The sequence below is a fragment of the Pocillopora damicornis genome, chromosome 7 (genome assembly GCF_964200805.1).
Source record: "Pocillopora damicornis chromosome 7, jaPocDami1.2, whole genome shotgun sequence".
NCBI classification, from domain to species: Eukaryota; Metazoa; Cnidaria; class Anthozoa; order Scleractinia; family Pocilloporidae; genus Pocillopora; species Pocillopora damicornis.
The window spans coordinates 7,478,752-7,492,193 of NC_142676.1; the positions used below are offsets into that span (position 1 = coordinate 7,478,752).

General features: G+C 37.4%; 2 protein-coding genes across 3 annotated transcripts; both read left to right on the forward strand.

The window, feature by feature from the left end:
* Positions 1-2,555: 2,555 nt before the first annotated feature.
* LOC113684444 (nuclear factor NF-kappa-B p105 subunit) lies at positions 2,556-6,004 on the forward strand. 2 transcript variants are annotated; one of them, XM_027201820.2, is made up of 6 exons: positions 2,556-3,096; positions 3,644-3,749; positions 3,912-4,146; positions 4,566-4,654; positions 4,938-5,224; positions 5,551-6,004. In XM_027201820.2, the coding sequence occupies exons 1-6, from the start codon at positions 2,690-2,692 to the stop codon at positions 5,564-5,566; spliced, it is 1,140 nt and encodes a 379-aa protein (XP_027057621.2). In that variant the 5' UTR covers positions 2,556-2,689; the 3' UTR covers positions 5,567-6,004. The 2 variants fall into 2 exon arrangements, with proteins under 2 accessions (XP_027057621.2, XP_027057623.2); XM_027201822.2 differs by having other exon boundaries at positions 4,938-5,186.
* A 1,000-nt stretch (positions 6,005-7,004) lies between these two features.
* Positions 7,005-13,010, forward strand: LOC113684442 (tryptophan--tRNA ligase, cytoplasmic). Its single transcript, XM_027201818.2, has 9 exons — positions 7,005-7,316; positions 8,071-8,179; positions 8,761-8,880; positions 9,363-9,545; positions 9,777-9,877; positions 10,087-10,199; positions 10,856-11,029; positions 11,474-11,614; positions 11,776-13,010. The coding sequence occupies exons 1-9, from the start codon at positions 7,109-7,111 to the stop codon at positions 11,941-11,943; spliced, it is 1,317 nt and encodes a 438-aa protein (XP_027057619.1). The 5' UTR covers positions 7,005-7,108; the 3' UTR covers positions 11,944-13,010.
* Positions 13,011-13,442: the final 432 nt, after the last annotated feature.

Below are 13,442 nucleotides of genomic sequence, written 5' to 3' on the forward strand. Positions count from 1 at the left end.
GATTACCATCTTTGGTCACCCTTCCTACATACAATTGCCAGGTTTACAGTGTTGGGTAAGTTTTTTTTTTTTGCAGTAAAAGGCTTGGAAGCAACAAATTATGACCTAAAATCTAAAACAAAAGAATTGTTACAGGATCTCACTTTACCATTACACTTGCCTAGGAAAATAACGAAATATATGGTTGTCTCATAATCTATTAAATCATCCCATGGGAGTGGGAGAGGTCTAAATTTTGAGGGGTTGCAATCCCCTGAAACCTTTCATCCCCTTCCCCTCTGTTTACTAATAATGATGCTAACAGAGATAATGATGATGATAATAACAATATGGGTAATAAAAGAATCAATAATTATTCCGGAGAATGATTTAAAAAGTGAAGTTTAAGCAAGGAAATGTTGCCTATCCTTAGCGTGCTCAAGAACGAAACAGACCATTTCCATATTTTATTCGATACATAATGATGTATGTAAGTATTTAGCGAGTGTAAGCAACTGGAATCGGTGTCATTCTACATTATTGTCGTTGGTTTCCTTATTTGAACGTAGGGTGCGGGAATATAACCACAACCCAATAGCATAATTTGTCCGCTAAAGACAATTTTGGGGTTTAAGACACTTTCAACGTGTTGCGTTAGATGTTATCGCGTAACTCTGTCGACTGTTTTCGGGGTTTCTTCTGTCTCTCGATCTGGTGGTAGAAACTTCATACAATAAGTGTCTTTGCCAGAAGAGAATTGTGCCAACGGCTGTTTCTGGGAAACACAATTAGATCTCTTGTCTAATCCCAGTTAGAAACGGAAAACTGAAAGATGTAATTGGGGTCGAATCTCTCAATAACTAATCTTAATACAGGCACCCCCATCACGTTTTACATGAGAGGGGGTTTTTCCCCGACGAGATTTGTCTTTCCGTTCAGTATCCATTTTCATTCCTTCTCAGAGCCCTCAAGGCCGAACTGCTGGTTGATATTGGCCCATAAGAAGTTTTAGATGCTTCAGCGTGAATTCGCCAACTTTGATCGAGCTTTTCGTCTTGCTGCCACAGGTCGTGGCCATGCATGGCTGTACGTGCTCCGGCCCTTTCAGTTTTGAGAGGGTGGATTCACCTCCGGCGAATGTGAAATAAGCCACGTTCGCGAAGTTGCGTACACAAATGGTGCTGAAGTTGCACAGCTGGTCGAAGCAATTGCAATCACGAGCCTGTATGACGTCACGTCAAAAGCTCTATTATTCCATCCAAATTTCCATTTCAGTCTTATCACTCATTTCAGAGGGAAAGACCTAAAAGTTCTCAAAATTGCCTTCAGAGCTCGAATCTTCGCTAGCGAAATTTTCAAAGATCCATTTTATGTATTATGACGTCCTTCAGGATCCTCAGCAGACTTTCAGTTTTTATTACCTATTGATGTAGGTACCCGGCTAAATAATAATAATTTAGTTTTCACCTTCCAACAACAGATTTAGCCCGCTGTTGTAAACTGACACTTTAATACGGAAAATGGCGGTCGACCAAGGTGATTGTAAGCGCCAAAAACGGTTCTTGAACTTTCGCACTGTCACTGTCTTGCGCGGTGTATCGCTAGACTTCAAAAGTCCGTAACTGTACTGATGTTGCGTCAAGACCATTTTTGACCTTATAATATCATCAAGAACACTTGTCTGTCTATCACGGATAAATTGATCCGTTTCAATAAACGTGGGGATGTTCTTGTACTGAAGTAATTGCGAGGTATCCAGGATATTGCGCTCATGTCATCAGGGAAAATACAATAATGAGAAATAACTTCAACCTATTTAGTTAATAATTGGAAAACTTTTACCTTACCTGTAGAAAACACAGTGCACATTTAGCATATCACGGTTCTCGTGTGACAAACACGCGTAAATCACATGTGATCATTGGCGGGCAAATGAATAATTCCCGTGTATTTACCTTATACGTATAATTTTAACGATTAGTTCATTTTTGAATTTAAGTCAAATCGAAAAAAAGATTTGCTGAGGCTAGAAAAATACAATTTTTGTTTGCAAAGCAGGGAAATTCTTACGCCCTCTCGCAACCCCTAGAAATACCTGCCAAAACATGTCCTAAATGGAACAGGGGTTGATGCGTTTTCAATCGAATCTCTCTATACTTTTTGTTAAATATTGGCTAAAAATAACTGCTCGTGACAACGGGAACTCGAGGAAAAAAAACCTACAAAGCAAACATATTCGAGAAGCTCATTTACGATAGTGTATTGCGATTGACGCGATATTTTAACGTCAACAAAGAGCAATTACATTTCCCAATGCGAAAGTCCGTTTTTTCGGGGAATCCCCTAATTAAAAATTCATTGTTTGTACCCACATCAGCTGACACCTTTGCATTCCTTCACGACTCTCGCTGTCGCCCAGGGTGCCCCGGTGGAGTCCCTAAATTCCCCGAGATGAAGCGTTTTGATTGGTGAAAAGATTACAAGCTCGCTCGATCATTGGTCAGTTTTAGGGCACGTGATTGAAAAGGGAAATTTCCCTTCTCTGACTAGCAAGCGTATATACATGATCATCCGCCATTACTAGGCATCTTCGATCACGGGGACTGTGAGAGTGTGTGTAGAAGTTAATAGTTCAATTTGTTTGTATTAATTTTGTTTCTTAGAGAACCGTAAACTTTTTAATTATCGTAAGAAATCTGTGTTCACTGTGATGGATTCAACTACAAGTGGGCAACGAAAGCTGATTCCTCGCGGAGCGATGCCAACCGGTCTGGTACTACAGAAAATGTTAGCAGTTCCTCATGCAGATGGAAAGGTTGTAAGCGCCAACTATCAGTGTGACTCTGGATTTGGTGACGACGAAGAATTACGCTCTCGAAGCATAGAAAGAAACAATGAAGTCACCAACTTGCGCAGTGTAGAGGAGAGGACCGAAAATTTGTCGATCGAGGACCCTGATACTGATAACCGACACCCTTCCTTGGAATCACAAGATTCATCGCTTCTGAAAAACGAAGAACTTTATCTAAACTATGCTCACACTAATGACGTGAGGTATCTATTAGCCCAGGACCATGTTAGAAAGCAGTTATATCTTCAAGACGACGATGGTGACACGTAAGTTTCCAAACGAATCATCGTTCTTCTCTAAATATTCGTTCTGTGCAAACTTAAGATTCGTACGTGTAGCCGAGGTGCATATCCAATGACCTTTGCCTTCAGATAAAATGCTTTGCTTTCTCCTCGATCTGTAAATAGCTGAATATCGAAACAGGTAGTGTCGTCGTTTTTTTTCTCTTTTTTCTTTCACCCTTTACCGACTTGTACGAAGGAGAAGATATTTTGAATTAAAGTCGATCAAATTTCCTCCTTTCGTGAAGCAAGACATAAACTGTTCCCTCTACGATTCCAGGCGTGGAGAGGTATTCGATTTCACTTGAAACAGCCAAAGTAAAAACTGACTTTTTCTGGAAATTGTATAGAAATAACGCTGTTTTATAAACTAGCGTCAGGAGCAACGGTTTACTTCAACACTTATGTTTTCGTTTTAAAAATATCGTCATCCACCAATCTCACAAATGTTCCTTTCCCCGAAATGATGGATTTGAGTAACAATATAAAATTCTTAACATACATCATGGTCATTTTCTTTTTATACTTTCAGAGCTCTTCATTTGTCGATTATAAATATGAAACCAATGGAAACAGATGCGATAATCTCAGTTGCGCCGTGTAGAGAATGCCTCGACATTTACAACGATCTGAAACAGGTAAACAAAACAAAACCACTTCATGTTTGGCATATTTCCTCTAGACTAACTCAGATTTTGATAAGTGTTCTCTCGGAAAATCAGCCTTAAGACACTGTAATAATCTTTTTATTCTTTATAAAAGAAATTTGTGTGATATTTATGAAACATTTTCTGTCGTAGACGCCTCTTCACCTAGCGACAATCACCCGACAGCCCGCCGCAATCCGCAGACTTCTGGAAGCCGGAGCTTCGCCAAACATTCCCGATCGCAATGGTAGAACGGCTTTACATTTAGCTTGTGATCAAGGAGATATTGACTGCGTAAAGGAGATTGTAAGACCTCTGCACGACAAACGATGGGGTGACGAAATGAAAGAGAAAGTATATAACATGCTTCACGAGCGAGACTACGAAGGTAAGTTAACAATATTGATCGTCCATTTCAGTCGAGCCTTATTTGGTGCTCTCGTCTGAAATTATACATGAAAGCTCTACGTGCCCTTAGCCCACGTTTTGGTTTCTGTTGATGACTTCAATTGCATGGGGGCTTCCCTTTTTGTTGAAAGGGAAAGTGAAATGTGCTGTGGAAGCATAACCGGTACATTGTGTTAGCGGGGGTTTCCCATACAGGTCGGAAAGGGAAATATGCAAGTAAGAAGTTTCGTTTGGTAATTTTTTTTTCCTTTGTTCACATAAAACTTGTCAAATTGCCAGGGTTACTCCTACTTAAGTTGTCAGTTCATCTTGATAGAGATTTGATCAGAAGAAACTTAAACTCAAGATAAGCAATGGCGTATTTTCGTGTTACTAATACTTGTATTTTTTTTTCCCTAGGTTATGCCGCTTTACACAAGGCTGTATTTGTAAGCAGTGTACAAATTGCCACTTATCTGGTGTCTCTTGGGGCTAATGTTAACATTCAGGTAGGTTACGTTTACATTAATTTTTGTGTCTTATTTTTAAATGCACAAGAACAGTGATGGTGCAGGACTCCCACAAGTTGGCTTATGTTGCATTCCTGTTGGCTCCTGTCGTTATAATAAAGCTTGCTGTAAGGATTTTTATCACCCTGCACTAGAACACAAATCTTAATGTGAGAGGAAATTTTGATAGTAGTCATGGCCTAGAGCAGAAGCACTGAGGAACTAGAAAATTAAAAAGGATCAATGTTTTAGTCTAAATTTTTTTCAACATCTTTCTTCGCAGGATGCTAAAAGTGGACGTTCCCCACTTCATCATGCAGTTGAGGCTGGTAACTTGTCCATGATCAACTGCCTTTTGTACCAGTGCAGTGCAGACCCAGATGCCATGACATTTGGTGAAGTGACACCTCTTCATATTGCCGCAGGACGGGGAATGGAAGCTGTGGTAGCTCTGTTACTTGCTGCCGGTTCTGATCCAAGCCTAACAAACTATGAGGGTGAATCACCTCTTAATATTGCTGCCTCTAAACAGGTGATTACTAGTGGAGCCCTTATGTTGAAATCTCTCAGGTGAAGAATGTTGCATGGTAGGAACCTGTTTAATTTAAACACATAGAGCAGTTTGAAAAAAGGGCCAGCGTGCTTGTTTTCTTAATTCAAAAGGAACTTCTTTGGCTCCCTTGTTTAAATGAAAAGTCAGCATAGATGTCGATGATGCTTTCACTTTTTTCATTGTTGTTGAACCTTTAAAAGTTTTCTTTCCCTTCTCCCATCGGTCCCATTATTTAATTTTGTCCTCGGAGGAATTATATTTGTGAATCAGTACTTAAAAATAACTAAGTGAAGTGAATTCCAATCTAATGATTCCTTGGTATTCTTCTGTTTTTCTTTTCCAGATTCATGACATGGTGAAGTCTACCTTCTAAGCTTAAAATAGAGTTACAGACAAGAATGGAAGGAGTGGATTTCAAACCCCCTGAATATTTTAAAAAACCCACACAATGGCAGGCTGGTAACTTCCAAAACAAGCCTGTGCAATTGACACTATCATACCTTATAAATTTACATAGCATTACAAAAGCAAGATTTTTCTAGGGCCTTGAGGCTACTTCCTATATCAAATCACAGACATTTTACTGCATGCAACTGCACGCTTTATTGCTATTATTGAAAAAAAAAAAAATTTTTTTTGTTGCTGTCTTGTCTGAACCAAATAGATAAAAGTGATTTTTACATAGTTGCTAAAAAATCAAGAATGTAAATTTGAACTGGTCTATGTGTGCAATTACAGTTCCTTGCAAGACTTGATGCCAAGATATCTCAGATCAAATAAAATTCAGTTTTAGAATAGTACGTCTCTTCCATTTAGAATAAATAGGATAAATACTGACCCTAAAGAAAGTTCTATTGTTTATCAATGGTAACATTCTAGGGGTAAGTAAAGCACAGTTTTCATTCTTTGACACATCACAAGGTGGTTTTCATAAGTAGCTGGCAGCCAGTGACGCTAAATGCTTTGCAAAAGCTATTCTGTATGGAAAGTGTCCTGATTCTGTTCCCTTTCACCCCCAAGATCTTGATATCAACTCTCTTTACTGCCAACCATAATCCTCTTCTATTTTTGCCATGGGAATTAAGGGTCATTTAACATAACAATATCCCTTGGTTGATATTTCTTATTATTGACATCAACCCTGTGCTCTACAATGTCAAAATATTGAAAGAAGAAATTTCTTACCAGTCACTTTGAGGTGAAATGTTAAGTAAGAGTTGACATAATTAGCCACTGCTGCAGTGATAGCATCTACAATTTCACATTTCAATATATTTCCATAGCATCCATCATGAACATAACATACTCATCAGGCCTTTGAATGACTTCACGAGTTACTTACTATTACAAGCATACATGGGAAGGGTACTCTTGTATGGCTCTCCTTTCCAGCCCAAAGCAGGTGTTAGATAATCTTTAATGAATTTGCTCCAACATGGTTATGACCATGTTTTAAAAATGATAATGTTTAATGGGTAGCTACAAATACTGTCATCTTAGCAATGTTGTAAAGAATTCAAATAATTAAATAAAAGAAAGAAAGTGAGATTTGTTTCTAGGTATTTACTGATTTCCTTATGATGCGGTCTTTAAAAGAGTAGATGTTTCCAACCCACTCCACTCAGGGCTAGGCTACGTATTTTCAGTTCTCTCTTTCCTAAGTAAAGATAAGATTGAAACCCTAAAACGGCGAGTTTAACCTCAACCAACTTCGTCTCCAGGGACCCCTTTCTTCCTCCCTCGGACGAAGACCCAAGGAGCTAAGTTGTTGAATGAACAAGGTGTCAATTCAGTGTAACATACACGCATCAACTGTTGACCGTGGGCTCATATTGGCTGATGTAACAGGAAGGGGATTATGGAAATGTTCCAAGAAATTCATTTATAAACACCAATAGTATATGTTGCTTAAATTTCTTGTAAAGAGAGGAAAGCTTGGTAAATTTCCTACAAACTTTAGGTGTATAAGGTACATATCATTAAGCATGGCGGCTTCAAACGACGAAAGTAATAAAGAAAACGTAGCGGATGGAGAGACAGAACAAATCGTGACCATGGAGAAGGTCGTTGCAGCGGATAACAAAGGAATCGACTATGACAAGCTGATCAGTTAGTTTATCTTGCCTCATTTATTTATATTTATATATTCAAATTTTTTATGGTGTTATTTCTTCCGTTGAATTATTCCAAGAAAACGGCGTGTAATAGCCTCGATCGATGATCAGCTGAAAATTCAGTCACGTGGCTTCTGTGGTTTTATTGTCTAGCTGACTTAAGAATATTCGTCTGGCATTGGTTGAAAGATAGTTAACAAGGATAAATACGATATTCTTCCTTTCAGCATGCATGACAATAGCCACACCAGGCTAGTAAGACATGATGGACTTCCACATCAAATTCTTTTTTTTTTTTGGACATCGGTGGTACTTATAATAACTACCCACCCAAAACATACCCAAGTATACTATTGAGGCAGTACCAGTGCTGAATACCTTATTATTATTCTCTTATCTGCCAGCCAAAAGGGTTTTGATTTTGTACATAATCAAACACCAGTAATTTGTTTTTGAGACGTTTGTAGGAGGAGGACAAAAACGCTTTCATTAGCCACAAGAGTTAATTGTTTCTAAAGGAAGTATCAATTTGAAAGTTCTTCTTTTGTAAGTTCTTTCTAAAACAAGGCCTTTATTTGGAGACTGGTGGTAATTATAATTATTACCCACCCAAACATACCCAAGTATGCTATTGAGGCACTGTACCAGTACTGTACACCTCAACACCCACAGCGAGAAGGCTTAGTTTCCCTTTCTTTGTTAAAAGGATGAAACTTTGTTAGTCCAACAAGTAATTTTATGATCCACAGGGCAGTTTGGTTGCTCCAAATTGGAAGACAAACACAAGGAAAGGATAGAGAAACTAACTGGAAAAGCACCACATCATTTGTTAAGAAGGGGTGTCTTCTTCTCACACAGGTAAAGAGGGACTAGTTATCACTATAAGGCTTTATATACAAAGTAAATAAGTAAACGTAATTAATCAGGAGATCCTTTTTTTGACTGTGTTGGTTGTAAGGGTTGTCATATTATGGTGTCCTCCATGGCCTTTAAACAAGGCGTTCATTTAATGGTCATTGTTAACTGCAATAGTGCTGAGTGCCCTTTACTCAGGTTTAATCTTAGGTTAGTCTTAAGGGTTTTACCAATGAAACAAAGTTTATGGACTGTAGACCTTGATACCCAACACTGGTGTACTGTCTACCTCTCAGAAACTTTAACCTCAACACTTATTAAAACCCTTTGTTAATAAGAAAAGTTATATTTTAACAATAGTGCTATATGTAGCTTTGATCTCTTACGTTCTAGAAAGTCACATAACTGTATTTTGTAGTACAAATTATTGTAATTTCCAGCCTACAAAGGGAAAGGGACCTTTGATTCCTTCATAAAATGTTATCAGCTTATTTTGGTAGTCATGATTTAATAGCTTCAAGCCCTGAATTGTTTGTAATGAAGGAATGTTACAAATTGTTAATTATTACCTTAAATGTTTCAAGGGATCTTGACTATGTCCTGGATATGTATGAAAAGGGAAAGCCTTTTTACTTATATACTGGAAGAGGTCCATCCTCAGAAGCCATGCACATGGGACATCTGATTCCCTTTATCTTCACAAAGTAAGTCACTGCGGATAATTCAATCAAACTGAAGAGGTGGCTGAGTGACTTTTAAGGAAACCTGTTTTATAGGGGTATACAAGAAAGTTTGGAAGGAGAATTTTCAAGAAGCAACTCAGGGCCTTTTCCATGCATTCCCTCTGATGTTTTTAAATCTATGTCTGATGTGCTACAAACATTTACATAGTTACAGGAACCAGTTTCATTGAAACAAGAAATGTTAAACAGCTTTTGTAAGCCTGAAATTTAGTTTTACTCAAAGATTTGGATCTGATATTTTTTTAATTTTGTCATCTGGCTCTATACCAGCTGAGAAACAAAGAACCCATTAGTGAGACAAGTAATATTACAGCAAACAAAGAAGTGAGAAGAAGAACTAGATGTGCACATGTGTTGAAAAACTTCACATTTTGCTTAGTTTCTCCACAGTTATGTCAACAATTAAGGTAAAAAGTGTAACAGAGATTTTACTTCTAATTCAGGTATCTTCAAGATGTCTTCAATGTGCCACTAGTAATTCAACTAACAGATGATGAAAAGTTTTTTCTCAAGGACTTAGAGTGTGAAGAAACACACAGACTGGCTTATGAAAATGCCAAAGATATCATAGCTGTTGGCTTTGATGTGAAGAAGACCTTTATCTTCTCAGATATTGATTACATAGGGTAAGAAATAAACTAATTATAAACCTGTTTCTTCAATTAATGATTATGAGTAAGCAAAACAATTGCTTAATTTATGAAAATTCACAATACTATTTGTAATCCCAAGCAAGGAATACATGTCAAAATATATTTATGGGAAAATTAGTGTAATTATAATTATTACTGAACTGTTAGAATTTGTGAGGATTTGAAGGGTGTATGTGAAAAATTATTTCTCTTATCAACTTTTAGGAGCAGCTCTGAGTTTTACAAAAACATCATCAAAATACAAAGGTGTGTAACTTACAACCAAGTTAAAGCAATCTTTGGATTTGATGAGAGTTCTTGTATAGGTATGTATCAGAGTACCCCTTCTCAATTTTTCAGCATTATTTTCTATATAATAACTTAATAGCGTTTGGTGTTTTAATAAGTGTTTCATTTAGCTTTCCTCATTTTTAATCAATCTTTCATGAAACATTTTGTTTCCATGTGGCAATGTTTGAATTTTGTTTGTGGGTTGAACTTTTGTTTTCCAGGCTCATGTATGTCTTTATTTCAGGTAAAATAGCTTTTCCTGCCATACAAGCAGCCCCATCATTTAGCCACTCTTTTCCTCACACATTTGGAAGCAGAAAAGATATCCCATGTCTTATTCCTTGTGCAATTGACCAGGTAAGACTTGCAGGAAGTGAATCAAGACCTTCTTCTTAAACAGAGGGTGTGTGGTGTTCTGTAAATGCATTGTGTATCCTCTCATTACAAAGCATTTGCAGTGGTATTTTTCAGTGGGAGAGGGAAGGAAATATAGATTGTCTCGGAGGATACCAGGTAGAAGTAACACTTTTTCTCCGAGATGGATACCACACATATCTGGCTGTTTTATTATTGGACAAATCTTTTCTTTTATCGTATGCATCTGATTAAACCTCACCATAATTATGGAAAATTTTTGCTACTTTACATTTTGCTTTTATTTTTCCAGAGGTGATGGGCAGTGAAGGTGGTTGTATTTGCCCAATGCTTGGTGCATGAGCCCAGGAATTAATGCGTTCAGAATAGCAGTTCCTATCAGCCAACCCAATCCCCTTTTCATAGTTTCTAGATTGAAATTAATTGACTTTGGTCAGCGTCTCTAGAGAATTGCATGAACCATCCTTAGTGATACATATACATTCTAACGATGTGCAGATCTAAGGGGGAAAATTCCTAACTACAATCTCCTTCTATTTGGTACATGTACATATAGTTGTGTGTAAGGTGAAGTAATACAATTCACCTAATCTTTACTGAATGTTATTTGTGTGTTTTGTTTTCTTCCTAATGGGTAGGATCCTTACTTCAGGATGACTCGGGATGTTGCTCCACGACTTGGTTGTCCAAAACCATCTCTGATATTTTCCACATTCTTTCCTGCTCTGCAAGGTGCAAAAACAAAAATGAGCTCCAGTGATCCAACCTCTTCCATCTTTCTCACTGATTCCCCAGCTCAGATTAAAAAGAAGGTATGGTTGTATTTTACAGCAGTGGTGCTGATTTTTATTACGCAGGGTGTGTTTAACTTATCACTTTTGCCAAGTATAAAAAGGTGTTGAACTCAGTCAGGATTGCATGAGTCAAATAATTTCAATTGATTCATTTGAGCTCAGTACTCAATTGGGTCTGTCAGTCATTTCTCAATAAATTGTTTGCTGAAAAATCTAAAGTTAAGTAACTTACCTCTGGAGAGAAATTTCCTTTTGGTAATTTTCCAAGAAACATTGGACACAGAGCAAGTTCTATAATTTGTATCTCTTCATCTCCTATTCATAAAGGGGTCTTTCTTGAGAAGATCATTATATGTAGTTGTCAAATGGTGATAATGAAGTTTATTGTATTAAGTGCCTTACTATGGTCAGAAAACAAAAGTTCTTAAGTACATCTAGTGCATTACTGTTTTTGTCATCTAGGTTAACAAGTATGCATTCTCTGGTGGTCGTGATACTGTGGAAGATCACAGGAAATATGGTGGAGATATAACAGTAGATATTGCTTATCAGTATCTCACATTCTTCCTCGAGGATGATGAAAAACTTGCTCAAATAAAAGAGGTAAATGTGCCAAGACCATGATGTTTTAGAAGTTATGTCAGTGTTTAAGGAAATCAGGACTAAGGCTTTTTTTGTTTTTCTTCTTGCCACTGTTCTTTTAAAAATTTTTGTAAATGACTTAGTAGTATACTAACCCCATTGGCTACTTGTTATTAAATCAGGATTATTCTACTGGAAAGATGTTGTCTGGAGAAATCAAGAAGGAACTCATCTCAGTTTTACAGCCCCTGGTGGCAGAACACCAAGAGAGAAAGAAGCTAGTCACAGATGAAGTTGTTAGAGAATTTATGACTCCAAGGAAGTTAGAATTTACAGGATTTAACTCCTGAGCACAGATAAAACCTAGCAATGAATAGTTTCCTAAAACTGCTTTATGTATGATGTTACAAGTGTGGTAAAAAGATTTTTAAATGCATGTGAACTTAGATTTCCTTTGACACAATAAGAATGTTGACCATAGAAAGCAGGCAGTAAATATATCAGCGACCATGAGTTAAGTCAGTTACCAGCACTTAATTTATTTCAGACTCCAACTGTTAAGGAATGTATGCAAGGTCATGCCTTAAGTTCTTAGTGGTAATATATTTAGTCACCATGACTGATTATAAACATGAGTTCAATTGGGGGACTGGGGATATACAGTGTAAAGGATAAAATCAGTTGTACATTGGTGATTTCACCATTGTCTTAGGTGATAAACTCCCAACTGCCCCAGTCCTTTCTCCCACTGTGCTTTCCAAATACCTGTTTCAGGCAGACATCCCCAAAGGAGCAGCTTCAGCCATTAGGAGCAAGGTTCAGTTGTGGAATAACATTAACTTTACACTCAATTTGTGGCCCAAGAATAAATAAAGCCTTTCGTCAATGAAGCAGTATATACATGTTAGATGCTCTTTAATAATTTGAAAGTAAGAGGAACAGCAACAAAACCTTTTATTTTATTTGGGGGGGGGGGGGGGACGCTCTTAAAGGTAATGTAAAGTTTTGATATACTTTTTTGCCTTCACGAAGAAAATTACGGAAACAGATTTCATTTTGTTTCCTTCAGTATCTTATTGCACTAAGGTAAAACCTGCCAAGGCGCTTTTGTTCAAGAGAAGTCAAGGACAGATTTACGCACACCTCTTAAACCCAGATTAGCGAAAAACTACTTTATTTCGAGGAAAAATAGTAGGGTTTATTCTTTGGAATTTTTCACATAGTGTTCACTTTCCAACTCTGAAAAGTTAGGTGTCGAACTATTTTCGAACTAAGACTGAAAAGAATAAATAGCTGGCTTTGTAGAATTGAGAACGGATTCTGTATTGAATTGTGAAGTATGTGAACATGAAGACTACTTTTAAAACTTGGAGACAGCCAGAAAGATAAATATTTGTAATAAAACAAGAAGTCTGGACCTGTCTGAAGTTTTCTTCTATCCACTAAGCTGCTGACAGTGCTTCCAAGGTGAATTTTGTGCAGTTATTTACACAAATGTGAACGAAACCTTGGGAGATGGACCGCATCAATGGTCATTACATGAGTTGTATTTGTAGCTGGTACAGGTTAACCTGCTACTTTAGCTAGGAATGAAAAAAAATCTCCTAGGCCTAAAATTGCCAGTGTCACTTGTAATTAAGGCATTGGGATAATTCAAACTTGGATTTTTCAAGAGTGGATGTGTCTAAAATACCGTCTCTTTTCATCGATCCTTGACGAAGCTGTAAATGAACTAGACAAGAAAAGGATTGTGGTAATAAGCAGCCGCGGCAGCTGGGTACGTTTGGCGGGAAACTCTAATTGTACGACTATTTTGAGCCCAACAAGATAAGAAACTAATTTTACTCGT

What these genes read in the sequence shown, in the direction of transcription:
- LOC113684442 (XM_027201818.2), top strand. Translation starts at nt 7,109, where the DNA reads ATGTTGCTTAAATTTCTTGTAAAGAGAGGAAAGCTTGGTAAATTTCCT. An exon ending in GGTGTCTTCTTCTCACACAG is followed by an intron (nt 8,180 to 8,760) that starts GTAAAGAGGGAC and finishes AAATGTTTCAAG; the next exon opens with GGATCTTGACTATGTCCTGG. An exon ending in ATTCCCTTTATCTTCACAAA is followed by an intron (nt 8,881 to 9,362) that starts GTAAGTCACTGC and finishes CTTCTAATTCAG; the next exon opens with GTATCTTCAAGATGTCTTCA.
- LOC113684444 (XM_027201820.2), top strand. Translation starts at nt 2,690, where the DNA reads ATGGATTCAACTACAAGTGGGCAACGAAAGCTGATTCCTCGCGGAGCG. An exon ending in TTTACAACGATCTGAAACAG is followed by an intron (nt 3,750 to 3,911) that starts GTAAACAAAACA and finishes TTTCTGTCGTAG; the next exon opens with ACGCCTCTTCACCTAGCGAC. An exon ending in GGGCTAATGTTAACATTCAG is followed by an intron (nt 4,655 to 4,937) that starts GTAGGTTACGTT and finishes CTTTCTTCGCAG; the next exon opens with GATGCTAAAAGTGGACGTTC.